Source organism: Photinus pyralis, unplaced genomic scaffold (genome assembly GCF_008802855.1).
Source record: "Photinus pyralis isolate 1611_PpyrPB1 unplaced genomic scaffold, Ppyr1.3 Ppyr1.4_LG5, whole genome shotgun sequence".
Classification (NCBI taxonomy): Eukaryota; Metazoa; Arthropoda; class Insecta; order Coleoptera; family Lampyridae; genus Photinus; species Photinus pyralis.
This window is the reverse complement of record NW_022170596.1, coordinates 24,379,653-24,406,621: the sequence shown is the minus strand read 5'-3', so window position 1 is coordinate 24,406,621 and position 26,969 is coordinate 24,379,653. Positions and strand designations below refer to the sequence as shown.

Below are 26,969 nucleotides of genomic sequence, written 5' to 3'. Positions count from 1 at the left end.
ATGAAGATATTATATGCAGCCATTTTTTGCAAGGAATCGGATTATATTTCGAATTATGTTTTTTGTGTTCAACTAAGTCTCAGAAATGTGAGCGAATAATTCTAATTTTCTACCCCCTATTAGTACGGTGCAATTAGTCCATTAAACGGCTTAGCCTCAACATGCAAAATAAAAGCTTCCTACTTCCAGCTGTGCCCATTGTTCTATACAGTCCACATATTATTTCGTAGCACCATTATAAGCGTAGGATTTGGGGGGCCCAGGGTGTGATAATTAGGGACACAAGGGGTAGTAGTAGTTGGTTGTGTGGTTCTCTGTGACAGATTTGGAAAACGCCCCCTTCTGAGCTCAAAAGGTTGCAACCTGAGTTCAAAGGTAAATGTTGTTATTTCTATACAATCGAATTGTAATTATTACATTTACTTGAGATTCACTTAACGATTACAGCTGCGTTGTTTTTGCGGAAGCCTTTTTGGATATTAATGTTTTCCCCGACTTTATTTAAATTCAAATATTCAAATATTGACATAGCAGATCTATGTATTACAGTGACCTATTTGTAATATTTTTGAGATCATTTGATCAAATCAAGTATTGTTTATATTCTATTCTCATAAAATATTTTATTCCTTTAACTTAGCTTAGACCAAAATAAGGAACTCTAGTCTGCCTTGTTTCCCCTTTGGTAATTATTTTGACATTTACTGAAGAAGTGGCGTCTATTCGGATTACTATTACTACATGTTCCTCTTGCTCGATTTTTGCTTATGTATAAGAACCTCGATATTCACCCCGACCCAACTTTGCCTTTGCCTGAGCAATTTTGTTACGTTACGTTTGCCCAAAGTGAACGCAACACACTGTGTAGTAAGATTATACACAAGACCATTTTTGTTCGCAATTCAATGTAGACTATCTATATCTATGTATACAACACTTGTTCCACTAAACCGCGTAGTTTTCTAAATATTTAAGAAAAAATGAGAAAATAACTCCTTTTCCAATTTTCTCCTCTCCCCCTCCCAAATTTTTATTTAAAATTGTGTCGTGGGTGTTTCATTTGAAAAAAGGTTTGAAGTTATTAATTGGTCTTTAGTTTTAAAGCACCCTGTAGAAAGGCGATAAAAAATGTTGCAAATCTTCAGATTTAAAATATCAATGATAGTCTGAATATTTTTAGGTGACGGTTTGTGTGACAGTCTGCCTACAAAATTGAAGCATCTACACTACTTCCAGAAAGTACCATTTTGGCCATTCCATACTAAGGTTATTTGTTTGCATTGCCACCACGTCATGCATATAGCACGTGTCGCAAATCAAGCAAAAGAACAAACGAATATAAATAGGGTTGTTTAACTGGTAACGTTAGTGGGGCGTCAGATAAAGAATGTTGAAGTTTGTGGTTGCTGAAATTAATTTTGGAATAAAGGGTAGTTTGATCACAAGATCATACTCTCTTTTTCCCATGTCATCGTTTTAATTCTATAGAAACTCCATATTTATTTACTATTGAAACGTAGGTAATTCTTCTTACCTAATTCATTTATTAAAACATTTAATCCTGCATGGAGGAAGTAAACAGATTAAAAAATCACTAACCTTTGAACAAACTTTGAAGGCATGGTGGGTGAGGAATTGCGGTATCTTTGTAGAGGATCAATGGCCAAATAACTTGGTCAACGCCAAAAAACGACTACACTGTAATAAGTTATACCTACCATTATTTGATCGTCTTACTGTAATTATTTCAAGTAAGTAGAAGAAATATCTCTTCCGTGTTCGATGAAGCATTGCCAAAGATTTACTTTCATTAATTCGTGGCTTGTTCAGTGTAGATCCGACAGGACAACTGGTAAATTTAATGTTTGCGTGGTGTCGGGATTTACGTAACATTTGAAATTACATCGTTAATGAGCACTTGCACGGAAGGCAAACGACGAATTGTAATTTACGCTACAAACGTATCTGTAGAAACAAGATAATGAATTGTGAAAAGTCAAATATCGACTCAATAGATTAAAAGAGATTAGTGGTTGCAATGTGCCTTTTAGAATTGAGTGATCTCTTTTCCACTCATTAGCCATAAAAGTTGCTATTCGATTACGTATTAGCTTTCTCTTCAGTTTATTGTTATAGCCCTATCCCAGCTATCTACAAAATGTTAATGAGAATGTAATCTATCTATTCCACCTGAATTATTTACCCTTTATTGAGGAATATCTGAAGGTTACTATACGCTACACATATATACGGGATTCATCATTGAATTGATTGGGCAATTAAAATTTTTAGAAAACTGAGGAAAATTGCTGAGCCGTCTTTCCACCCTAAAACTGTCAGGTGCATAAAAAGCAGTTGAGATTCTTCATTAAGAGCTTCTGGTTGATTTGATGAAACGAACACTATTCATTCGCAATAGAAATCCAATACTACTGTTTCGGTGTGAAATCTAGACCGGGCCGTCTTGGTTCGGACCCGTTTTGCTCCAAAAGGCGTAAGCCAAGTATGCCTCTTTAACTCCACCGTTATCGGCGATATTTTCTCCTTGGGTGTGATGCCATTTACCTAATAAATCAGTAAAACTATAAGAAAACTAATAAGAACATTTTTTTTCCGATTTGATCTGAGACAATTTTTTTTCGGGCCTCAAAAAAGGCAGTGTATAACCTTCCTTTTTTACCAAAAATCGACATCACCAAAATTTCTCGGGAAAACACTTTTTCTTATTAATTTTGGTGCGTAGAATCCAAAACAATTCGTACTTTTTCGATCAGACTTCTCAATCAAAAGTTATAGATTAGAAACCAATTTCGAAAGAAAATTCAAAGGGCTGTAACTTTTGAACTAGTAGCCCAATCTTGGAACTGTTTGAAATTATGGATTCTACAGGCCACATTTTATAAGAAAATTTTTTTTCCGGGTCGATCTGAGACAATTTTTTTTGCGGGCCTCAAAAAAAGGCAGTGTATAACCTTCCTTTTTTACCAAAAATCTACTGCACCAAAATTTCTCGGGAAAACACTTTTTCTTATTAATTTTGGTGCGTAGAATCCAAAACAATTCGTACTTTTTCGATCAGACTTCTCAATCAAAAGTTATAGACTAGAAACCTCGCTAGAAACCAATTTCAAAAGAAAATTCAAATGGCTGTAACTTTTGAACTAGTAGCCCAATCTTGGAACTGTTTGAAATTATGGATTCTACAGGTCGCATTCTATAAGAAAATTTTTTTTCCGGTTTGATCTGAAACAATTTTTTTTTCGGGCCTCAAAAAAGGCAGTGTATAATAACCTTCCTTTTTTACCAAAAATCGACTGCGCCAAAATTTTTCGGGAAAACACTTTTTCTTATTAATTTTGGTGCGTAGAATCCAAAACAAATCGTACTTTTTCGATCAGACTTCTCAATCAAAAGTTATAGATTAGAAACCACTTTCGAAAAAAAATTCAAATGGCTGTCTTTTGAACTTTTGGAACTGTTTGAAATTATGGATTCTACAGGCCACATTCTATAAGAAAATTTTTTTTCCGGTTTGATCTGAGACAATTTTTTTTTCGGGCCTCAAAAAAATTTTTTTTTTATTCTATAGAACTAATAAGGATAAATAAATCGGATTGATGAACAAGTGTTGCACTCGTCGAAATTCAAAAGATTTATAATAAACTTTATAATACCACTATGCGGGCGCTAGTTGTATGGAATACAGATGAGTTTTTTTAGTAGGAAATTTAAAGCGGCCTTAAAATAAAGTTAGTACTACTATAATAAAATGGTTTATTAACCTAGAATAGGCTTTCATTGGCTCATTCCCATTAATCAATGTTTATCGGTGAACATTTAATGAAAACGATACGGTACGATTGAAGTTAAGCTTAATCGACCATGATCAACATGAAAGCTGAATGCCAGTGGTGTAACAAAAAGTATAAACGAATTTATATAAAATGTTTTGCATGCCAACATTTTTCTAATGAGTATCCTAACATATTAGTTGACTTACGCGAATATTGTTAGTGTATTTTATAGGAAACAACCTTTCTAACCATTTCTTGCCATACGACTAAGAGGTATGTATAAATTTTGTACCACAATGTTATCATCCCTATGACTTAAATTGAAAGATACTCCTTGAATTTTAACCAATCGATTCTCTTTCTTCCAAGTACGTCCGGCTTCGATTTTATCTTGGCTAGTTTTCATTTGTTGCATTAATTGCAGTAGTTGTTTCTGGTCACTACTGACATAAACCTTCACTAATTGTTAACTAAACACAATCCCATTTCTGCCACCAGTTTAACGTAAATTTAATTACGTCGTCGTATTTATTTACAAATAATTAAGTCTTAAAGTGGATTAACTTATGGCAGTACTTATTACTTATCACTCACTATTTATAACATAACTCAAGCTCATCGAAGTTGAAACCGTCCTGAAACGTATTTAGTTTGCTTATTTAGCAAACGCCCCCTCTATTCTGAAAGATCTCGAGCGCTTCCGAAGGAATCCCGACTATTCTAAAAAATTCTAAAACAAACACGTCATACTTTTCGGAAGGAATACGTCACATCAGCCTTCGTTAATTGGGCTACGAGTTCATTCTCGAAAAATAAAAAAAGAAACTTTTAAAAAGTTGATTAAAGTAAAGTTGTCTATATATGACTCGCCAAACCATTTATGTGTCAATGTGAAGAGGGGATTTAGAATGGGGCCGAAACTATGGGCCCTTTAAGCATTTTGTACACGTTTTTACACATTTTTGGCACTTTCAGTCTGTTTCAAATCGAGAGAAATATGAAATAGCTAAGCGCCTATGTTTTAGTATTATGTAGTTAAGTTGCCTGATCGTAGTTTTGCGTCAAGTAAAGGAAACAAACACAAATAAATCAGCATATGCATTACTAAAGCACATTTTTGCTAGTATACAGATCAGTATTTTATTAGAAAGTTCAAAACAATAAATCAAATCAAACTTCTATTAATAGCTTAGTAAAAATTTGATTTCTAATATTGTAATTGCCGAGATCTTTTTTTCCAAAAATGCACTAAAAAAATTATTTGCGAAAACGACATCCGGCGCGGAGTAATTAAATATTTCGACTAAATTTACTGCACATACATCTTCCTAACTTCTAATGTGTTACACCCAAGGATACACCCTAGTGTGCACTTATATCTATTAAAAACGCAGCGTACCTGGAGATAAAACTAATTTTGGTTCTACTTTAGCAATAGATCATCGTGAAGGAGAAGAATGAGTATGGAGACGTATCTAATTTTAAGTGTAGCTGTACATATTGTGGTAGTAGCTTCTGATATGGCTTCCAACCAAACGTGCTCAACTCCAGGTTGTAAGCGTGCAGCGTCGTGTGTTTGAAGTAATATGGACGCAAGTGTTGACCCATGCGATGACTTTTATCAATTCGCATGTGGCAAATTTATTAAGCAATCTGAAGGTTCATACTTTCAATTTACGGACAAATTTGTTAAAGAACAGTTACGTGTAATACTGGAAGAGAACGTCACATCGCAAGAACCACGACCGTTCAGAGTACTTAAGAAGATATACCAAGCATGCATGAATACAACCTCTATTGAATTAGATGGATTGACAACTATAAAATCAATTATAAAAGATCTAGGCGGATGGCCGGTGTTAAAAGGACGGAAGTGGAATCAGAAGAAATTTGATTGGAAACAGTCTGTTTACAAGTTTCGTAATTTCGGTTACAATTTCAATTATTTCATTACCGTTGGAACTATGAGTTACAAAGATACAGGAAATGTTTCATCGAATATGCTTTATGTAAGTGTAACACAGTAACTCTCGCTGATTCAGCTGTTCTTCAGATAGGGCCAGCAGACGTACCTCGTGGCGCACCAAGTGACCTCAAACAGTACCTTAATGAAATGGTGCAAGTTGCCACTGTCTTAGGTGCTAAAAAAAGTGTGGCTAAAAGAGAGCTTAATGAATCATTAGAATTCGAGCTCAATTTAAGTATGGTAATGCGCAGAGTGGTGCAGTGTTAAATTAATCGATTTAATTTTAACTCCGTTTATAGATGACAAGCCCCTTTCGAGAACAGAGAAACCTTAGTTTAGTGTACCATCGCATGTCTGTATCAGAATTACAACAAAAAGTTCCTAGTATTCCTTGGTTGGAGTACTTGAATTCAGTATTAAACGTTACCAACATTACCATTAAAGCCTCTCACGTAATTATATTGGTACATCCTAGCTACTTTCCACAATTTGAAAAATTGCTTAATAATACTCCAAAAAGGTTTAATAAGCCTGTCACTTATAAAAAAAAAGCTTTCTATTTCAGGCTACTGGCCAACTATCTTATGTGGAAAGCTGTCAAATTCTCAATACCTTCCGTTACAAAAAAGTTACTTCCGTGGTTAGATGAATACGAGTATTCAACTTTCAGGTGGTGGACATGTGTCAGTTTAACTTTAGAGAGGTTAGTAGCGACAATGTTTAAACGTATTTAACCTTGACGTAATTCCAATCAGTATGCCCATTGCTATCAGTGCTTCATATGTTCGGAAACATTTCCACGAAGATCTCAAACAACAAGTTATGGAAATGGTTTCCAACATCAAAAAAGAATTTGCCAACAATGTAAAAAGCGCCGACTGGATAGATGACGATACAAAGCTTCACGTTTTAGAAAAATTGGCAGCCATGTCGTCTTACGTTGGGTATCCGGACGAATTGCTCTCAGACAAAAAATTGGAAGACTATTATAAAGGGGTTGACAATAAGAGTGTGTGTTTCATTTTATGAATTAGTTTTTAGTTGCATGTGGAATCCGAGAACTTGCTAAAAATGGGATTGAGCACTCGACTCTTTGATTATGAGAATGCAGCTAAAAGTTTAGTATTGCCAGTGAATCAAATCAATTGGGTTAAATGGGGAGAACTAGCTATTTACGTCGGCGTACTCAATGACCTAAAAACAAACGAAATCGGTAAGTTACATTGCTGGCTGACATGCATCTTCAATTATCATTAAATTTGAAGTATTGCCTGCCGCTATATTGCAAGGCATCTTTTTTAGCAATGATAGGCCACACTATATGAACTACGGTGCAATAGGCTTCGCAATTGCAGAATTAATTACGCATGGATTCGATGATAAAGGTCGACAGTTTGATAAATATGGAAATTTGGAAGATTGGTGGGTACCATCTACAAAAGAAAAGTTCATAACAAAGGTCCAGTGCATGATTGATCAATATGGAAACTATTTCGTATCCGAATTGGGATTAAATGTATGTTGGTAACAAATCCTCGTGATATCAACTGATTTTTTGTTATTAATTGCGTTAGCTAAACGGCGTTAGGACGCAAGGAGATAATACAGCGAGCAATGGTGGTATGAAAAATGCATATTTAGCATACAATGAAAGGGTTCGCCTCAATGGAAAGGAACTACTTCTTCCCGGTCTCAACTACACCGATAGGCAATTATTTTGGATTTCGGCTGCGAATTCTTTGTGCGAAAATCAGAAACCGGATTCCGCGACAGGGCATTTTCTTAACAGTCAACTTCCTCGGAAATTTAGTATAAATGGGGCTCTAAGTAATACGGATTATTTCGCTAAAGATTTTAATTGCCGTGTAGGAAGCAAAATGAACCCTGTTAGTAAGTGCGAAGTTTGGAGGTCGTTGTGAGCCTTTTCATTAATTTAAGCGATTATTTTCGTAAGTGAAATAAATCATTCTTTACTTACAAGAACGCGTTGAACGATCTAGTTTTTAATGTAAATAAAATCAGGTTGTTTTTTTGTAAGTAAAAATAAAAGAAAAATATACATCATCCTTCGATTTTTCAAAAAAGAAAATAATCTATGCTAAAGGTTATAGTTTCTGTAAAACTGGATTAATCGGTACCTTATATAATTATTGTATGACTCAAATTTCAAGCCCCCAATTACACAGGGGACAATCGTCAAATAAAGTATGAACACGTATGAATCTATTTAGAAGGTAGTAATTGGTAAAAACGTCTCAAATACTAGTTCTGTATCTTTACAAAACAACTCACTTCTTATGACCCCTCTCAGATTGTTTAAAACTGTTTGTTGAAAGAGTGTTGAATGAAGGTGGACGTCCTTTTTTGCAAGGAATCGGAATAATAATAATAATAAAAGGTTAAGCATCTTGAATGACGATTTGGCCACTTTCTCTAAATGTATACTTTAATTTTGAATTATTGAATTAATTTTCCCATAATAATTACCGTTAGACGTAGAAATCCCATAATGAGTTCAGTGGGTAAATTTAAGATCCAACAAGCTAATTGGGAATTATTTACAAATAAGCTCACTCCTCCAACCTTAGATAGTTTAAATCTAAAAACGCTTACGTCTGCTATTTTAAACGCTGCGGATGCCAGTATTCCAAAATAAAAAAATGGGTTCCGTGATGGTCGTCTGAAATAAAAGAAAAAATATGATTAAAAAATTAAACCTTATATAGATCTAGATATAATCCTACATTGGACAATTTAATTGCTTTTAAGAAATGCCGATGGGAATGCCGCCAGAGGAACTCCTGGTATCAGTACGTGTCCACGATTATATCGGACCCTACCAGAAAATAAAGTGGAAAAAGGTAGGAGCTGTATCAGGTAAAATTGTTTGCAATTGTCTGACTTTCTTGCGAACTTCTGAGGGAAGAGTGAATAAATAAACGGATATCGAATATCATAGCAACTTCCTGAATATCCGGGTACGTTTCTACACACTAAAAGACACAGAAAATCCGTTACTATTAATGAAAATTTAAATTATCCGTTTATCTTGGAAAAGTTGAACATGATCGTCAGTGGCACCGGGAGAGGATGGCATCCATACCCAGATCCTTCGTTACTGTACTCCTGAAATGCAACAAAGTATAGTAAATTTCTTTGATATTTGTTGGAACAAACATGCTTACCCCTCGGAATGGAAACAGGCCGTTGTCGTCCCTATACCGAAACCAGAAAAAGATCCTTTGGTAGCACAAAATTACTGCCCAATTAGTTTGACATCTTGCTTAAGAAAATGGTTAACGTGCGGCTGCAAACGTTCCTTGAAAACAATAATGTATACGTACCTTATCAAACCGGATTTCGGAAAGGACGGGCACCGGTTGACCATTTGTTCAAGTTGACCGATAGAATTCTGAGGGCATTTGACAGTGGCAAGCATCTGGTTGGGGTTTTGTTGATATAAGGGGTACCTATGACATGAGTTGGAGATATGGAACATTGCAAAATTTGTTTAAATACAATCTCGGAGGGAATTTACTAAAATTTGTAAAAAGATTTTTAGAAAACAGGAAGGCGATGTCTTGTAACGAGTGGGCAATTTTGCGTAAATTTTTAACGCTTTTATTCCATAAAATTGCGGAAGTTAAATTCTAAAGGGTATATGTAGTTCAAGTTCACCTAGTCAGCCAAACAAATATTCGGTAATCCACGTTTAAGAACTTAAAACCTTCCCCATAACATTCAATTTATTCAAAAATTTGATGTTGAAAAATAAGGCTAAAATTGACAAGACTTGATCCATCCAATACTATCTAAAAATTCCAACGTTAAGATTTAGATAGTATTGGATGGGTCAAGTCTTGTCAATTTTTTCGGTCAGTCTACCCCTTTAAGGGGGCTGATCTTTAATTTGCCTTAGAAGTGTTCCCCTTCTGGGTTCTCTTCCGTTTAATTGTTGTACATGGATTTTGTTCCGTTACGTTCTATGCGTCTAAATGTAATCTAATAAATATTTTCCCATTAAAGTATTTAATTAGTATGGAAAAATAGGTTACTTAAACCTTTAAATTTTAGATAAAACTTGATTGATTGTTCCTTAATTTAATATTTCGGTTAGGCTTCCCTTCAGGAAGGCGGCTTTTAACTTGCGCGGTTGGAGTGTTCCCCGTCAGGGTTCATCTTCCGTTTCACTTGTTTATATCATGGACTTTGTACCGTTACCGGTAGTTTTAAGATTGTAAGTTTTGTCGCCATTTGGTTCTTATCAAATTTGTTAAAGCTGAACTTTTAGGGCCTGATGATGGCTTGTTAGCCGAAACATGTCGCCTTAGCCTTATTTTTCAACATCAAATTTGAATAAATTGAATATTATGGGGAAGGTTTTAAGTTCTTAAACGTCGATTATCATTGCACCCCATTTCGAGTTAGAGAAGGAAAAATGTATACCCAAAGAAATATTCGGTAAATCATATTCATTTATCTATATTGTCGATTTAAGTTCATCGAGTTTTAATTTGTCATATCTATTAGGACATACAGGAGACTTCTTTGTTTACTAATAGCTAGGCGACAGGAACTCGCGTCTGGTTCTCACTTAACATACATTTTAATGACCCGTTTAGGTTACAGATACCCCTGCTAACATCTTTGCTGGCCCCGAAATAGGCTTGAATTTTTTAATAAGCAATTTTCATCAACCAATTACAGGATGAAACTCCTATGCCATTTTTAATCATTTGCACGAAGGTGCATGATTTGTCATTAATATTGAGTAGAGGGGATCATTTTTTGGTTAAGAAAAGGGATTCTATTCTATTCTTAAATTACGGTTTGGACTGGATGTTGTCATTTCACTCAACGAAACCAAGTGCATTCTATGTAAAAAAATCCGCTGAATTCAAAAATCATAGCCCCCCTGGGCGGAAACTGCCGGAACACATTGCTAGAAACAAAAAACGACAACTAAGAAAAATTCATCCGATCTTTTTAAAAATCCATATTTGGTCACTTCTTTTTCCAGGGCTCCAGGGTTGACAAGTAGTGCGCAGTGCATTTTGTGGAAAATTGTCGTTGTTCATGGAAAGTGTTTATTGTGTAATTATGTGAAGTGCGATGGTGGGAATACGTTTCAGTGAGGACACGTTCGAGGAGGGAGTTGTGTTCACTGAAATACAGGGACGAAGTTCTGTTGTATGTTTCACGGGGATACAGTGACAGAAATGCGGACACTCAGAGTGAGAGGCTAAGAATCATCCTGACAGCAGTTCGCCTTCTTGGTCGGACATACTGTCTAAATCATACGAGACTTATGGTCGATTCTCACATGACGACGTGTCGCAACCCGCAGCTGCATACAATGCTTTTGGAACCGGGAACCGTTTGATTTGTGACGCGTCGCGCCGCTTAGTGAGAACTTTTGGAAGCAACATTTTGCCGCTTCGCGTCGCGTTGCGATGCGTCGCCAAGTGAGAATCGACAAATATTGTTATCCATCTGTGCCAGACATGTCAAGAGGTGGACAGAACTCTTGCAATCCAAAAGCAAGAAAGGGCATGTGAATAAACAGAGAAAGGCAGTTGTCATTTAAGAACACTGAAGAATAAATCTGAAATGTCAGATGTCAAAAATTTGATCGAATGAAAGAAATTGCGTGATTTACTTGAAATTCCACTTTTTCCAGGATATCCCGGCTATCCCACTAGGGAGGTAGTACAACTTTTTTGAGCGTCATCTTGGAAGGTCTCTGAACATATCTATTCAAAAAGATCCCGCTTAGTAATTATGAATGTCCGCGTAAAATTTTGCATAAACTTGAAAGATTTATAATATGTAGATTTCAAAAATGCAATAAAATACAGGGCGTTCTATTTAAAATAAGAAAGTTGCTACCCACATCCGATAAAACCGGAATTGGAACGATCATAATAAATAATAATAAATAAATAATTTTTTCTCTGTGGCGCGATGGGAATTTCCTTAGATCTGTTTCGAGCATTCTGCCGGCTACTTCGAATTAGGTTTTCCTGCAGTTTTCCTAATTGGTAAGATAAATACTGGAGTAGTATAGAACAGTGTTTCTCGACCTTTTTTTGCTGGTGGCCTACTTGTGAATGTTATTTATTTCTGTGAGCCCCCTCCACGTTAGACCTGGGGGGTATGGAACCCCCCCCCCCCCCTAGGGAGGTGGGGTCATACCCCTTTCTCAGGCTGCACAAAAATGTATAGAATATAGGCCATTACATGCGGCTTTTCAATATTTTAAACACTTTAGAATTAGATCAAGATTAATTTGAGTTATTTTTAGTTATCAAGAAACCATTTTCAAGCTCATTTTGTTTTGACGCTGAAATTCTTTTAAACCAGTTTGCCAAATTCTTGACAGAACAGCTTCCTACCTCAATCAAAAAATAATAAATTTAGACAAAAACGTTTCCCACGAAAGCTTATTATTTTCCGATGTAGAATAAGAACATTCTTTCCTAAATACGAAATTCGCGTGGCGTTTGCATCTTTTTTTGTGTGCTCTTTTTGTAAAAAAATCTCTTTTTTCTTTAAATTTTGCTCATGTTGGTCTATTGATTTTAGATTTTATTAATAATAATTGTAATTTCTAAATAGAATTAATTTAGTCTTGCCGAAAAAAAATATTTTAGTTTTTTAACTTTGAAATTTTTTTTCTGTTTCTTTTGTAATAAAACCTGGCACAATTTCTAGAGGTTGTACACTGAAAAATAAGGTCTTTCGAATAACGTAATAAAAATGTTCGATGCCGTTGCGGCGCTCAAACATTTTTTTTCAAAAATCCGGCTCGTTATTTTTCGATTCAGGGACAATAAATAGATATAACTAAATAGCAGGTCTCACAGATCAATCAAAAAGACAAACGAATATAAATAGGGTTGTTTAAGTGTCAAGTGTGGCGCGGTTAATTCTAAAATAAAGCGTAGTTTTATTATAAGATTATACTTTCTGTTTCCATGTCGCGTGAAAAATTTTTAATTATATAGCAGCTACAGATCGATCTACTATTGAAACGTATTTTTTATTTAATTCATCTACTAAAACATTTAACTCTGCACGCAGGAAGTAAACTAAATAAAAGATTACGAACCTTTGAACAAACTTTGAAGATATGGTGGGTGAAAAATTGGGATACCTTTGTAGAGGGTGGAAATTCATTCCAAATAGACAAAAACAAGGATCAATGGCCTAATAACTTGATCAACTCCTTAAAACGACTACACTGTAATGAGTTATTCCGTTATTCGTTCGTCTTACTGTAATTATTTCAAGTAAGTAGAAGAAATATCTCTTCCGTGTTCGATGAAGCATTGCCAAAGATTTACTTTCATTAATTCACTGCTTGTTCAGTGTAGATCAGGCAGGGCAATGAATAAATTGAATGTTTGACTTACGTAACATTTGAAATTACATCGTTAAGGAAGGCAAACAACGAATTGTAATAACGTTTTTGTGAAAACAAGATCGTAAAGAGTGAAAAATCAAACACCAACACAACAGCTTATGAGATTACTGGTTGCAATGTAGTACCTTTGGCAAAAGCTTGGATATTTTCTAAATCAAGCGTCTCTTTACTTTATTGTTGTTCATGTCCCAGATATCTACAAAATGTTAATAACAATATATAAGTCGAGTTAGTTAAACTTGATTAAGGATCACCATACGCTACACTTATGTATGGGATTCATTTTTGAATTGATTGGACAATTAAAATCTTTTGAAAACTGAGGAGAATTGCTGAGCGGTCCTTCCACCCTAAAATTGTCAGGTGCATGAAAAGCAGTTGAAATTCTCATTTTAAGAGCTTCTGGTCGATGCAAAGAACACCATACATTTGCAGTAGAAATCCAAAACATCTGTTCGGGTGTGTAATCTAGACCGGGCAGTCTTGGTTCGGACCCGTGACGCTTAACCCAAGAGGCGTAAGTCAAGTATGCCTCTTTAACTCCACCGTTATCGGCGATATTTTCTCCCTGTGTGTTGATGCCATTCACCTAAAATCAGTAACATGCATGGTTAGATTTTGTTGCATTTAGTTTCGTTATTACAGTGGAGAACTTCTCCTAAGGGATGTCATAAATATGTTTCCTGTTGGCCTAGTCAATTGAAAGCGATGAAACTAAGGTGAGGTAAGTGATATATAATAGCAAACAAATTCAAATTAATTCATGTCGATTCAGAAATCACGTTAATTCAAGTTAATTCACATTAATTCTCGTTAATTCAATTTAATTCACGTTAATTCTAATTAATTCACGTTAATTCAAATTCATTCAAATGGGTGTACACCAAAAATTCAAAGTTGTTTCTCCCTAGAAGGTGACCTTCAAAAGTAAACCCTCAGGGATAGCTCGAGATTGTTGCAAGCTTGCGAAAATTCTCGAAGCTGGCTTGAACATAGTTCTAAAATCTCTGAAATACTATAGAAAGTTGCTCAAAATTTTCTTGAACCAGGTCAAACCGTGAACACAATCGAGGTAAATATATAAATTTGAAAAAGTTGCTTTTGAAGAACATACGGAAGGAGAAGTGTTTAATAGGGAAACTAATGCTGTGGGAATTTGTGTTAATGAGCATTTCCCTTGTTTCCCAGTGGGCAGCGATTTGTGAAACTTGGGTCTTTAAAGCACGCATAACGAGTTTAAAGGTGCTTTTAAAGGTTGCAAGTGCTTTAAAGACCAATTGTACACGCGTCTTATAGTATTTTTTTTATTATACCTGCAATATAATTTAAAAATAAAGGAAATAAAATTAGATGATATTGACTAACTCGAATACATCTCTAATTAAGTGCTCTGATTATGCGTAATACCATGATTGCCAAGGAAATGTCACTTGACGTTTGGTTAAAAAAATCCCCGCCTTTGTAAATAAAACAACTTCGGTTGAAGAAGATGTGTAATTTCCGTCAAAAGAATGGTCATTTTTTTCCCCGCTGCAATACCTCCGTAACGAACGTGCGGGTGGTAAAAAGGAAACAAATCGCTAATTGGTGGGCATATTGTTACAATAAAATCCAAAATGTTTGTTTTTTAACATACACTTACATGTAATCCCACTTCTGGTACGGTATAGTTTGTGTACTGATCAATTATGCATTGCGCTTTCTTCATAAACGCCGCTTTTGTTGAGGGTGCCCACCAGTCGACCAAATTTCCATCTTTATCAAATTGTCGACCTTGGTCATCGAACCCATGAGTAATTTCATGCCCGATGGCAAAACCAATACCACCGTAATTCATATATTGCGGTCTATCATTTGAGAAGAAAACCCCTTGTAATATTCCAGCGGGAACTTCTGCTTAACAAACAATCGTTTCTTTAGGAACTTGAACCGTAAATAAAACGTACGTATACTATTGTGGGGTGTAGAATAATACGCGTTGACAACAGCAGGTCTTCCGATGACCATCCAATCTTGTTTTTTAACTGGTTCGGTAAACTTTTTGTACGCGGAATCAATTCCAAACAAAGTAAGACTTAACATAACCTTTAGGAATTTATCTGATGACAAATCCAGCTGAAATGTAATTAGAGAACACAAAACTTAGGCCTATTTTACACTGACCCCTTCAAAAACACGTTCCAGTTTTTTATCCGAAAGTAACTCATCGGGATATGCAACGTGAGCTGTTACCGCAGCCGCCTTTTCCAATGCGTACCCTCTGGTAGCGTTATCCATCCAATCGATCTCTTTGAGTATATTAATAAATTCTTCCTTGATATCGGACGCTATTTCCTTCGCCTTCTGTTTGGCATCTTTGGGGAAGTATTTGCGAATGTATAAAGCACCCACCGCGACTGACAAACTATAAATTACACTTGATGGTGACTGCACAAGACCAGCCACCTACCTGTTTGACACAATATCTGTACATTCCTTCCACCTGGGCCCTAGTTCGGTACGTCCATTCAAAAGTTTGGTATATTGCAGCTGCCGCTGTCGCAATTGGTCTGTGAGATGAGTTACTGATGAATACACGGCTCCCCACATTACGTAGTTTGCCTGAATTCTGTCAAAGATGTTAGCATATCACAAAGATTTACCCTAACCTTTTAGGTGTGCTGCTAAGTAACTTCTCCAACTTTGAAATGTAACCAGGAACAGAAACTATTATTACGTCGGAGCTTTTAATTGGAATACTCGGGATGTTCATTGCGGAATTGAGGTACTCTAACCATGGAATACTGGGAAACTTAACTTGAAGGTCGTGCACAGACATGGGATTGTATAGTAGACTGTAATTTCTGCGATCTTCGGGCGAAAGTGAAATCTAAGTGTAAAATGTTTAGTTATGAATCATTGGGGAAAATGTGCATTTTACGTTAGACAGTTGTATTTCAAAGTCTAAAGAATCTTTGAGTTCGGATTTGGCAATCTCTCTATTAGCACCGAACATAACGGCAATGTCAACCATATAATCATAATAGGCTCGAACTAGACCATCCTCAAGTCCTTTACTGAAGTATTCCTTTGCCAATAACAACTCCGCTTGATCTATCTGCAACAAGCTCATGAAATAATAAAAATTGCATTGTTATAGTTACCTGAATTACTCGCAATGTAGAGTTCTTGTAGTCAATTGAAACAGAAAACTTGAGAAAGAAGTCGATACTGTAACCGGTTTTTCGAAATTTATAAACGGACTTTGTCCATTCAAATTTCGATTGGTCCCATTGTCCTTCTATCACTGGCCATCCGCCTAAATCTTGTAGGACAGCTTTCATTGTGGTTAAACCGTCTAGTTCAATTGCGGTAGTATTCATGCACGAACTGTAGAGCCTTTTAAGTTGCACGAACGGTCCGGGCTCCTCTGGTTCAACGGGCTCTCCTATCATTGTTCTTAATTGTACTTGAAGCAAATCGCTTAGAAGGTTAAATGATGTAACAAACGATTTGTCGTCTGGAATTTTCGTTCTCTTGATGAAATTGCCGCATGCAAATTTATAAAAATCGTCGCAAGGATCGATGTTTGGATCCATATTGGATAAGACGTCCGCCGCCGTACGATTACAACCTGCTGTCATACATACGTTGTTGGAGTCGTGAGTCGATGCTCTATTGGTCCTAACTGGCAGGTTACCTTGTAATTTACTTTGGATAAAGGTTTCATTCAAGTGCGACGTACCTGTCGACTTGATTCTGGTAAGGATGGAGGTTACCAAAACAACTACCAACGCAACTGCGATTAGGACAGCAATTGTGGAAACTAATGCAAGCCATCTTTCCGTGGTTGTTCGTCTTTTCCACCATGATGTGGGTCTAAAAAGACAATTGCTTATTTCCAGTTCGTTATTTCAGAAGAAACTTCTGGAAGATCGCACGCTAGAGACCGAATTCTTTATTTGAAGGTCACTCACAAGTACCATCATACTTCAAAAAATTGGCAATCAAGAAGTAAAAGATGGTAAACAGACATTTTGCTTTGAAAGATACACATGCAGTGGTAAATGGCAAAAACTAAATTTCGCAAATTGCAGAATGAATTATTTTGTTCATTTTTTATTTAAGAAAAAATGTTCTAGCGTGACGGCGAAAGAAAATTTATGGAATGTCAACTTACTTGACCGGTTCCTGATCCTTGGATCCCATTTTGTCCGACACAAAACACGAGTAGGTACCAATATCACAAAGTACCTTTAAGAATTTCTGTAGTAACAGAAATGAGCTAGATGTTCTTTATATAGTGTAATCCCGTTCCCCACCCCCATAGCTCTCGAGTGCAATGTCAGGCGAAAAAAACTAGAAGCCCAATTTATTATTGCAAATTTGTAATTTTTCGCCCAATTCTTTACAAATTTTCTTGGCTCATATGCAATTACATTTATTTTCAGTAAGGTAACAACATCCTTGGCGAACGTGAGATAAACATGTTTGATCAACTTTGACGAAATTTATAAAAATATTTACAGGAGGATTAGTGGCATAGGATGAAGCCTTTTCTCTAAAAACTTATTATTTTCTACTAGGATTAATAACAAAGAAATTGTCATAAAAATGTAAATATTGCTATTTTCGATTAAATTTATGTTACTTAATCCGATAGAATGCATCTGCTGCACAGATGAACACAAGCTGTACACTTAAACGAGTTATGTGCACTTTGCATCGTTGCAAAATAGTTTTTTGTCTACTTTAAAGTTTAAACTATTTTGCGCTTAACAGTAATTTAATAACAAACATTCCTGCTCCTTGCTCCTGCCGGTTGGGTGTATGAATCACAAGCAAATACTAGAAAGTGATCTGTGGAAATTACACCTTTCTTGCACTAAACAGCTATCATTGATATAATTTGGTTACCTGGAAGTAAACAGTATAACTAACCCTTTGTTGGTAGTAAAACGTTAAATTTGTTGAATATGAACTGGCCATTGTACACGTCGATTCCCAGCGTCGAAAAGAAAACGTACCACTAGAGCTCTAAACTTTGAAAGAGTAATGCACTTACAAAGATCCATCAGAAGGAATTATTAAAAAGTATGTATAGCGTAATAAAATCAAAATTCCCCCCCCCCCCCTTCTAGAGCCATCGCCAAGAAAGTGAACTTCAGATACCATCCCTAAAAATTCGCGGACCGGATTTTAGATTTGAGTAGGTAATACTTTCCGAATAGGCGCAGTTCCTAAAGAATTCATATTTCGTTGTCCACTTAAACCTTAGGTAACTAAAAAGTATTACATTATGGATTGAACATTGAACAAGGAGACTATACTCGTAAATTATAATTTCCTGTTTTAGTTTTAATGTCACCCCAATATCTTTTTTATTTGGCGAGAGACGAAAATTTTATATGGGACATTACAATCTGTCTGAGCGCATAGTGAAACTTCCGGTATCCACTTCCGGTTTATCCGGAAATTAATACAACTTTAGTTTTTCAAATGCAATGTCTATGTCTATATTTGAGAGGAGCGCAATCAATTTGCTGTACCACAACATATGATATGAAGGATTAAGTGAAGGGAAGAATAAATTGAGGCCAAAGGGTATTAGAGGAGTTTACGAATAGGAGAACAACTTAGGACGAGAGTGTAACCAGAGCATTTTATCGAGTTAATTTTTTGCGATTTTTTTCGCTGAATTACGCGAAAATAGAAATTTTTAAGTTGCAAAAGTGTCAAGGTTCTGGGAACATTCCCCCAAACAAATACTGTTCATGGTAGTTTCAAGTTTGTATTTTGTCGATTGTAATAAAAGTGGGCGTTCGTCAACTTCCCACATCTATCAATGAGTTAATTGTTTCAAATGTTACAAAATTTGAAAGCCCGGATTATTTTGCGCAAAATTCTTCATTCGTCTTTTGTTAGTCGACCTTATCAGAAATTGGTCTAGGTAAATGTGCGTGTAGAGGGTCAATGAGAATGGATTCGCAATCTAAGAGTGAAGCCGGAAAAAAAGTAGGGTCTTAGAAGATTCGTTTTCTGTAAACGTAAAAAGTCTAACTTTGTGTATCGGACTGTACGAGTTAAAAAATGTGCAATCGTGCAGTATTCATTAAATAAAAGACTCCGTTCGCGAATATAAATAAGCCTAAGCTTAGAAAACAAAACCTGCCATACAAGATGAAAACTTTCAAGTTTGGGGAGGAAGTATAACTAACTTATTTTCTCGGAAGGAATTACAAATTAACCAAGTAAAATTAAGTAAATAAAAATTCATTGTTAGAGCCGTTACCACAAAAGGCGAATTTAGTGCAACCGCTTAGACAAGAGATAACAAGTTAAAAAGTAATCGTAAACGATTTACATAAAGCGCATTTCCACTTGCATTCATTTTCCATTTGTAAGATGCAACTTCTGTTAAAATCGTAAAAATCCGGCCACAAATATGAAAGATAGCGTTGCACATGAGCAATCCATTTTGGACATGCTATTTAAATTTCATTTTATAAGAAGAATTTCATTCCAATGCTTTTCTAAATAAGAAAGTTGGAACTGCGCATGCGCAAACCTAAATTTTAAAACTAATGTTAGATTTTCCTTTGTTCCAAGCGCCAAAGTATCAAATTTCACTTAAATGCTTCCATAGATAAAAAAGTTGGCACTGCGCATGCGCAAAATAAAATTTTGAAACTGGCGCTTTATTTCAAGTGCCTATGTATCAAATTTCATTCAAATACTTTTATAAAAAAAAAGTTTGCAATTCGGTTTATAAATGGTCGAGATGCGAAAAGGGCACTGTGAATTTTGAATCGATTCGACTCAACTTTTGGCATTGCGTATTATATGGCTAAGGCTATGCCCATATTGAATTTCATGCAATTCAGTTCATAACTAACGGAGATGTAAAAGCGATCGGACATTTCTAAACAAAATTATCGTTCAGATAGACAGATAGAGGGACAGACAGGCAAAGAAACAGACGGACAGACCAACAGACAGACGACAGACAACAATACAAAATTATAAATGATCTCTAGGATGGTTAATAAACGGCAAAAGTGTAAAATTATGGAACATGTAAAAAACGTTTTGTTGGTTTTTTTACAATAACTTTTTTAGCAATAAACGCAGAAAAAATTCCTTCCTTGGTGCAAGCCTCGACACCATAACGAACCAAATAGCGAAAAAAGTAGAACAATAGCTCTTAAGATAAAGAACTAGTAGCGTCGCAAAACGAGCGGACGGACGGACGGACGGACGGACAAAGTGGCCACAATAGCGAATTTTTTTTTATTTTTGTGGAAATGCGCTAAAAAAATTAAACAATTATTCAAGTTAAGTAAATATGAATCCGTAAGCAAAACGCAATGTTGGACCAGATTTGCAGTTCTCTTATAAACCATGTGATTTCAACTCAGAATAAAAGGATGGACATGTGCATAAACGACAAGAATTGTAAACGAAGGCTAGTCGTATTTATTTATTTCGCCAAGTTTATTGGATACTCTTATAAGATCCGTTATCAAAAGAAATCATAATCTGTAGAATATTAGAAGGTAAAATTTTACGTAAAGGATCTAAAAGGATTCAAATAATTTTCGTGGAATCAAAAAAAATTTTGCAATTTTTTGTATTGAATGTAACCAAATTCAATAGTTTGCTTATTACCTATTTTGTCATGTTAATAACGAATGAAAATTTGGTTAGGGTGTAAATATATGTAATTGTATTAGTCGAATTCAAATTAAAAAATTAAGGTATTTAGAGTTAAAAAACGAGATGGTTTTTAAAGTAAATTTTATTATCCAGATGGTAACACCTATAAATAGAAGTGAATGAAATTTCAATGTAAAAGGAATATGCATCCAGAACTGCTGCAAAATGTCACCCACGAGTGCGTAAGGAAGCAAGAGCTTCGTAGGAATTAATAGACGCTTAAAAAAGAAGTTGCGATAGAGAGCTACTTAATTAAAGTAGGTAATTGAGAAACGCTTAACGGGGAGGGAATTTGAGAACTTCAGCTAAACTTTAGAGGAACTTCAGAAGAGCTTATTATAAAGTTTTCTTGGAGATTAGACCTGGAAGCAGTGCATCTTACCAAAAAACTGTGCTTTTATTCATTTTTTTTTAGCTGATGATCCAACTCTTGCGAACTGTTACCGGCAAACTTATTCTTAATAATTGGAGGGCTTGCTTTTTGTTAGATCTGTTACTCAAGATTACTTATTGTACTGCAGCTTAATGTTATGGTGAAAATAGAAGCGAGTGGTTTAGGAAAGCTAAGTGCATGTAATAGACGCCTTTCGTGAGATAAGATGTTCGGGTTCAAAAGGCACATTAGACTTACCTATATTCAACACGCGTGGGAACCATTTTTCGTGTTTGTGGGGTTAGGAGTAGGTACCTGGAAAGTGTAACAAGAAATACAAGGAAAGAAATCTAAGAGTCTTACCCAAAAACTGATTAACCATTAATTAATTTCTGTCAAATCCAAAATCAACAATAATTTCAATCACTACCACGATGTTCGGGAAAGATTAAGCGTAAACGAAGCGAAAAATAGGGACTTCAGTGTATTTTGGCTTGTTGTGTTGACAAGTAGACCCACAAACACTGTTAGGGTTATTAATCAGGTTAAATACCGTGATGTTTACGTTGTTCCCTGCAGCCACCAGTTTGAATTGCGTAAGAAAAAGGCATATTTAGGTGTCGTAAGCAAATTGCATTTTTTGTATACCCTTACAGCCAAATAAACTCATATGAAATGTTACCTGGTAATTACAACACTATTGCGGAAATGCGCCATTTCATTAAATAACTTTTTCAACCCGTTTACGTACCAACTAGCTAATTTCCACTGTAAAATAGGCGAGGTAAGTTTCCATGCATCCATTATCCGTTGATACGTCAACATTTTCATGCTGGGATATCCGATTTATCACTTGTGATTATTCCAATGTATTGATGGATAATAGAAGCAGTATGGTCAAAATAAAACAATTGCTTATTACATAACCAGTTATGAAATGGTCCAGTTTGCTTAATGAGAAGAGGGGAGTCGAATTAAAACAAAAAAAAGTCTCATAACTTGTTGCGTACATAATTTTGCGAAATAAAGTTTGCTTAATCTTCTTTATTCACATTTAAAGTAGCTCATTAGATAAGCACATCCATTTAGAAAGCAAACCTCATATCCTGAAATCCTCCTACAGGTTGTGGTTACAATTAAACGGTTTAAACTAAAACGGACGAGTTGTGAAAGACCCCAATTTTTTGGTCTGGAATTGAGGTTCTGTGGAGATATTCAAGATTCTGGAAAACAATAGAATCTCTACACCTTTAAGCAAGCTATACTTTTGGCAGCTGGGTCTTGTACGATTATCTGTTGCTGTTCCAAAAGCCGATCCTTATCGCACTTACATTATTACGGTGCAAATTTTAGTTTTTTCACTAAACCTTGAATTCTGATTTTATTCCTAACTTTAAACATAAGCTACAAATACCTAATTAAATTAAAGGTACTCACCACTGTTGATTAGTCGCCTCTTACGACATGCAGTGTCACTGCAGTAGAAGTATTCTTTCCCGCCCCTACACGGGTAAAATCTAAACAAACTCGAAAGAAACAGATCACTGAAAAAAGAGTGAAAACCTTAAAACGAAAATAAAACCAATCTACGACCCCAACTGGGTTTCCGTTACAGCAAGTATTTACTTTCTTAATGCTTTTGTTATAAATTTGAGTTTCGATATTTTTTCTGTGAACTGTATATTGAATGCTTACTCTGCTTTTGTATAAAAGGAGTGTTGACAGAATATCGTCAAATGATTAACGTGTTTATTCATAAAATATAAAGTAAATTGATTCTAATCTTGATTTGGTGAATCATATTCGAAGTACATAGCGATAAAAAATGAGTGGCCATTGAAACACCTTTGGAATTTTTGAAGTTTAGACTCGAATTTCCACAGACGACTCGACAGTCATCTCGACGTCAAATAAATATGAAGACAGAATGCTTTGAGATCGTATTGTCATTGGGGTGCATGATAAAAAATTTCAATTAAAATTCTTAGATGGTCACGATGATACGCTTGAGAAGGTACTTTTGATGAATCGGTCAACCTTAATAAGATCATTTTGAATTCCAAGACTCCGGTAGTTGCAAGCATTGCAAATGAAAAGAAACCACCAATTGTTGGCGCAATACATTAATTTTATTTCAATTGTGGGAGACCGTGGAACCCAAAATATGATAATCTGTGTAAGGCGAAGGATGTTGTATGTTTAACATTTTGCTAAACTATGCCGTCAACGAGGAAAGAAGGCAAAAATTCAACCTAAAAAGGTTTTTAGTACCGAAATAGGTATAAGGACAACGAAATAGATAGTGTCACATGGGTTGATATTTCAGGTAATTTAGTTAGAAAAGTTAAGGAAGTAGGAAATAGTATATTGAAAGACAAGTGTTACAATGCGACCTATTGTAATACTTGTGGCACGAGTGGCGACGCGAAGCGTAGCCACGAGTGTCCGCAAGATAGGAGTATTACAATAAAGCATTGTAACACGCGTTTTTCATACTATTTTTTCTATTTCGGTGCTTTAATTTAATTTAAAAAAATCATTATCAGAAACATTAGAACTAACATGTTTTATGTTGGGAACACTTTTTATGCCGTTAAGTTTTAGGTTGGCAGCGTAGTAAGACTGACATTTTGAAGTTCAAACAGGGAAGTACCCAACGAAGTACCTACTTGTACTAACTAGTAACTGCCAACTTAAGAGATGAGTTACCAAAAAAAACGACTATAATCACTGTCTTTGTACAACTGTTTTCGGCCGAAAATAGTTGTACAAAATCATCATTGTGACACCGAAATAGAAAATAATAATTTTAAGTATTAGAATAAAATCATTTGGGCTAAATCTAAATGGATGAAGGAGAATCAAATTAAAAATGAAGTACCTAGTTAACTTTAAAATTGATACCGGTGCAGACGTCAATATTGCATTCCTTTTAATTTCGTTAACTAGTAAAAAATTAAAATTGACGATAAAGATAATTATTTCTCTGTATTTGATTATAGTACTAATAAAAATAAGGTTTTTGGTACTGTTAAGTTAAATTGCAGAGATTTAGGTTCTCATTTTGAACAGGAAGCATTATTTTTGGTTGTTGGTGATAAATTTGAACCGATTCTTGGAGTCCTAGTACGGATACCACAAGCATTACGGAACGATTAATAAATGAGCTTGAAGCAATTGTGCAAAATGAGATTATTTCACCTGTCGATTACCCAACTGATTGGGTAAACAATTTACAAATTTCGAATCTGTCTTGATCCAAAATAACTCAATGCCTGTATTAAACGTGAACACTTTTTGATACCGGCGATTGAAGATCTAACATCGGGTCTGGCTAATGCTTATGTTTTCACAGTAATTGATCTTAAAAGTGGGTTTTGGCACATGTTACCGGACTAAACAAGCTCAGAATTAACAACATTTAGGATACGGTTCGGTAGACAAATTTAATCGGGTACCTTTTGATCTTAATTGTGCACCGGAAATGTTTCAAAGGAAGATGATACAAATATTTGGGGATATTCCCGGTGTTTAGATATATTTTCATGATATTTTAGTTACTGCGCCAAATTCCGAAGATCACGAGAACATTTTGTCAAAAATAGGTAATGGAACGTGCGCGTAAAACAACGTCAAATTTAATTCTGATTAAATTCAATATCGCCAGAATTCCTTTAAATTTATGGGGAATGTTACATCGTATAATCAAATTGGACCGGGCAGCAAATACTTTGAAGCAATTTTAAGCATAAGATAAGGCGGACATATCGCGATTTCTTGGTGTACTCAAATATTTAGCTTGTTTTATTTCCAAATCTGTCTAAAATGACCGCTGGACTTAATGTTGAATTTCAATGGAATGAAACACATGAAAACGAATTCAAAGATTTACCTACAGAATGTTATTGTTTCTGAACCAGTCGTCTGTAATAATTCAAACGGATGCTTCTAAAGACGGACTAGGGTGTGTTGGTTCAAAACGGACATCCTATAGAATTTGCTGCTCGTACACTAACTAAGAGTGAGCAGAAGTGGGCTCAAATTGAAAAGGAACTCTTGGCTATATTGTTTTTGCCTGTCAACGTTTTCATTATCTTTTTACGGTCGTGAATTTATAGTAGGAAGCGATCTCAAACCTCTGGAAACATTGGTTAAATGTGATATAGATGATGTCACTATTCGTCTTCAACGAATGTTTATGTTTTTACTCCAATATCTGCAAATGACTATTGTTTACAAACCCGGAAAGGAAATGCTGGTCGATGACTGCTTATCGTGTGCACAATGACAGGAAGATCTTTCAGGGGTCATACATACAATTATCAAATCGGTTTGATTATCAGAAGATAATTTTAATTTTTATAGAAATGTTTTGAAAGACAATGAATATAATCGTATTTGTACGTTGCAAACGGTTGGCCGAGGTTTTTTAAGTCAATATTTTTATAAACTTATATCAAAGTTTCATGTTGAAAAAGGGTTACTATTCTTGGATCATGGACTTGTTATAGGTACCTACCAATTCAATTACAAAAGAAAAATAACAAAGTGGTTACCTACATGAGCCATACCTGGGAATCGAAAAAATTCTGGCTTGAGCTAGAAAAATGTATTATTGGCCTGGAATGTACGCACAACTCAAAGAAGCGATTCAGTCGTGCCCTGTTTGTGAAAAATTTCATAGGGATAATCAAAAAGAACCATTGATTTATGAAGAAACTCCGTTTTATGTGGTAGGCATGGATTTATTTGAATATGCCTTACATCCCAGTTGCATTGGATTGTTGGAGAGTATTAAGTGAACATTCAAATTATAAAAAGTATGTGTAAAAAGCAGTCGGGTACAAACTTATGATTTTAAACTAATTAGACACGGGATAATAAAGCATAAGAAACAATCCACAAAGTAATGTTAGCTGAAAAGGGTGAAGCTATCGCGTAGAATGTATTAAAACTTTGTTATGAGGCTAAGGATCTCAACTTATATCAATATAGAATTTTAATATACAATACGACTCCTTTAGCAAGCATGTGTGTACCTCCATCTTAATTATTTTTTGGAAGATTGGTCAAAACAAAACTGCCAGTATCGGAATCGTTAATTATATAAAAAATTTAACTGAAAAATTAGTACAAGATAAACTGAAAAGAAAAAGGCTTCACAAAAATATTATTATCGTCGCAATGCAAAATCATTACCGGTATTGAATGTAGGAAATTTAGTTATTTAAAAAATTATAGTAAAGAGTGGCATTATGGGAAAATAGTAGGAATAGTTAACAATTATAGTTATAGATAAAAGATTATATATAGTTAGGGACAATTTTAATTATCATTTTACTATTTTAGACGTAACAGACAATTCATTACCAAAACAAACAACAATGACTTTAATTCTAGCGATGTATTGTTAATTTAAAAAAATGTTAGGCAATTTGGTTATCAAAATATACCTAAAATGCTGCCACCAAAAGTTAGTAATTCAAATATTAGTGAGGAACATATTTCATGTAGGTACTAGCATTGTATTTAATAACAATGGTACTAGTAATAGTGAGCATTGTGATGCAGAGGAACCGGTAACAGAGAATACTGAATACGAACCATAAATGCTGCTATTATAGAACTCGAAGCTGTCGCAGAGTTAAATCCCAAGCAAGATATAACTACTGATGTTTATTGTTAAAAAAAATGCGTGTAGTAAGTAGTCAGGGA

At 35.2% G+C, this 26,969-nt stretch overlaps 3 protein-coding genes and 1 long non-coding RNA gene across 10 annotated transcripts; 2 read left to right on the top strand and 2 right to left on the bottom strand.

Annotated features, from left to right (window-relative positions):
* Positions 1-3,558: 3,558 nt before the first annotated feature.
* On the top strand, positions 3,559-6,283 carry LOC116171790 (neprilysin-2-like). 3 transcript variants are annotated; one of them, XR_004145519.1, is made up of 4 exons: positions 3,559-4,067; positions 5,227-5,803; positions 5,852-6,000; positions 6,060-6,283. XR_004145519.1 is itself a non-coding variant. In XM_031488793.1 (4 exons), the coding sequence occupies exons 2-4, from the start codon at positions 5,381-5,383 to the stop codon at positions 6,092-6,094; spliced, it is 606 nt and encodes a 201-aa protein (XP_031344653.1). In that variant the 5' UTR covers positions 3,559-4,067; positions 5,227-5,380; the 3' UTR covers positions 6,095-6,283. The 3 variants fall into 3 exon arrangements, 1 of the variants encoding a protein (XP_031344653.1); XM_031488793.1 differs by having other exon boundaries at positions 5,848-5,995; XR_004145518.1 differs by having other exon boundaries at positions 5,227-6,000.
* A 42-nt stretch (positions 6,284-6,325) lies between these two features.
* LOC116171789 (neprilysin-2-like) lies at positions 6,326-7,824 on the top strand. 3 transcript variants are annotated; one of them, XM_031488792.1, is made up of 5 exons: positions 6,326-6,463; positions 6,516-6,704; positions 6,802-6,973; positions 7,026-7,276; positions 7,335-7,824. In XM_031488792.1, the coding sequence occupies exons 3-5, from the start codon at positions 6,832-6,834 to the stop codon at positions 7,677-7,679; spliced, it is 738 nt and encodes a 245-aa protein (XP_031344652.1). In that variant the 5' UTR covers positions 6,326-6,463; positions 6,516-6,704; positions 6,802-6,831; the 3' UTR covers positions 7,680-7,824. The 3 variants fall into 3 exon arrangements, with proteins under 3 accessions (XP_031344652.1, XP_031344651.1, XP_031344650.1); XM_031488791.1 differs by having other exon boundaries at positions 6,795-6,973; XM_031488790.1 differs by having other exon boundaries at positions 6,516-6,734; positions 6,778-6,973.
* A 5,505-nt stretch (positions 7,825-13,329) lies between these two features.
* LOC116171775 (neprilysin-2-like) lies at positions 13,330-17,674 on the bottom strand. Of its 3 annotated transcripts, none has more exons than XM_031488758.1 (10): positions 17,346-17,673; positions 16,911-17,044; positions 16,330-16,853; positions 16,107-16,283; positions 15,835-16,055; positions 15,636-15,794; positions 15,350-15,590; positions 15,133-15,301; positions 14,829-15,079; positions 13,330-13,775 (listed from the first exon to the last, which is right to left on the bottom strand). In XM_031488758.1, exons 1-10 carry the CDS (start codon positions 17,372-17,374, stop codon positions 13,437-13,439), a joined length of 2,244 nt encoding a protein of 747 aa, XP_031344618.1. In that variant the 5' UTR covers positions 17,375-17,673; the 3' UTR covers positions 13,330-13,436. The 3 variants fall into 3 exon arrangements, with proteins under 3 accessions (XP_031344618.1, XP_031344617.1, XP_031344616.1); XM_031488757.1 differs by having other exon boundaries at positions 16,330-16,865; positions 17,346-17,672; XM_031488756.1 differs by having other exon boundaries at positions 16,330-17,044; positions 17,346-17,674.
* Positions 17,675-20,945: 3,271 nt separating this feature from the next.
* On the bottom strand, positions 20,946-22,734 carry LOC116171793. The gene is made up of 2 exons (XR_004145521.1): positions 21,618-22,734; positions 20,946-21,569 (listed from the first exon to the last, which is right to left on the bottom strand). It is a non-coding gene; the product is annotated as an uncharacterized LOC116171793 (long non-coding RNA).
* Positions 22,735-26,969: the final 4,235 nt, after the last annotated feature.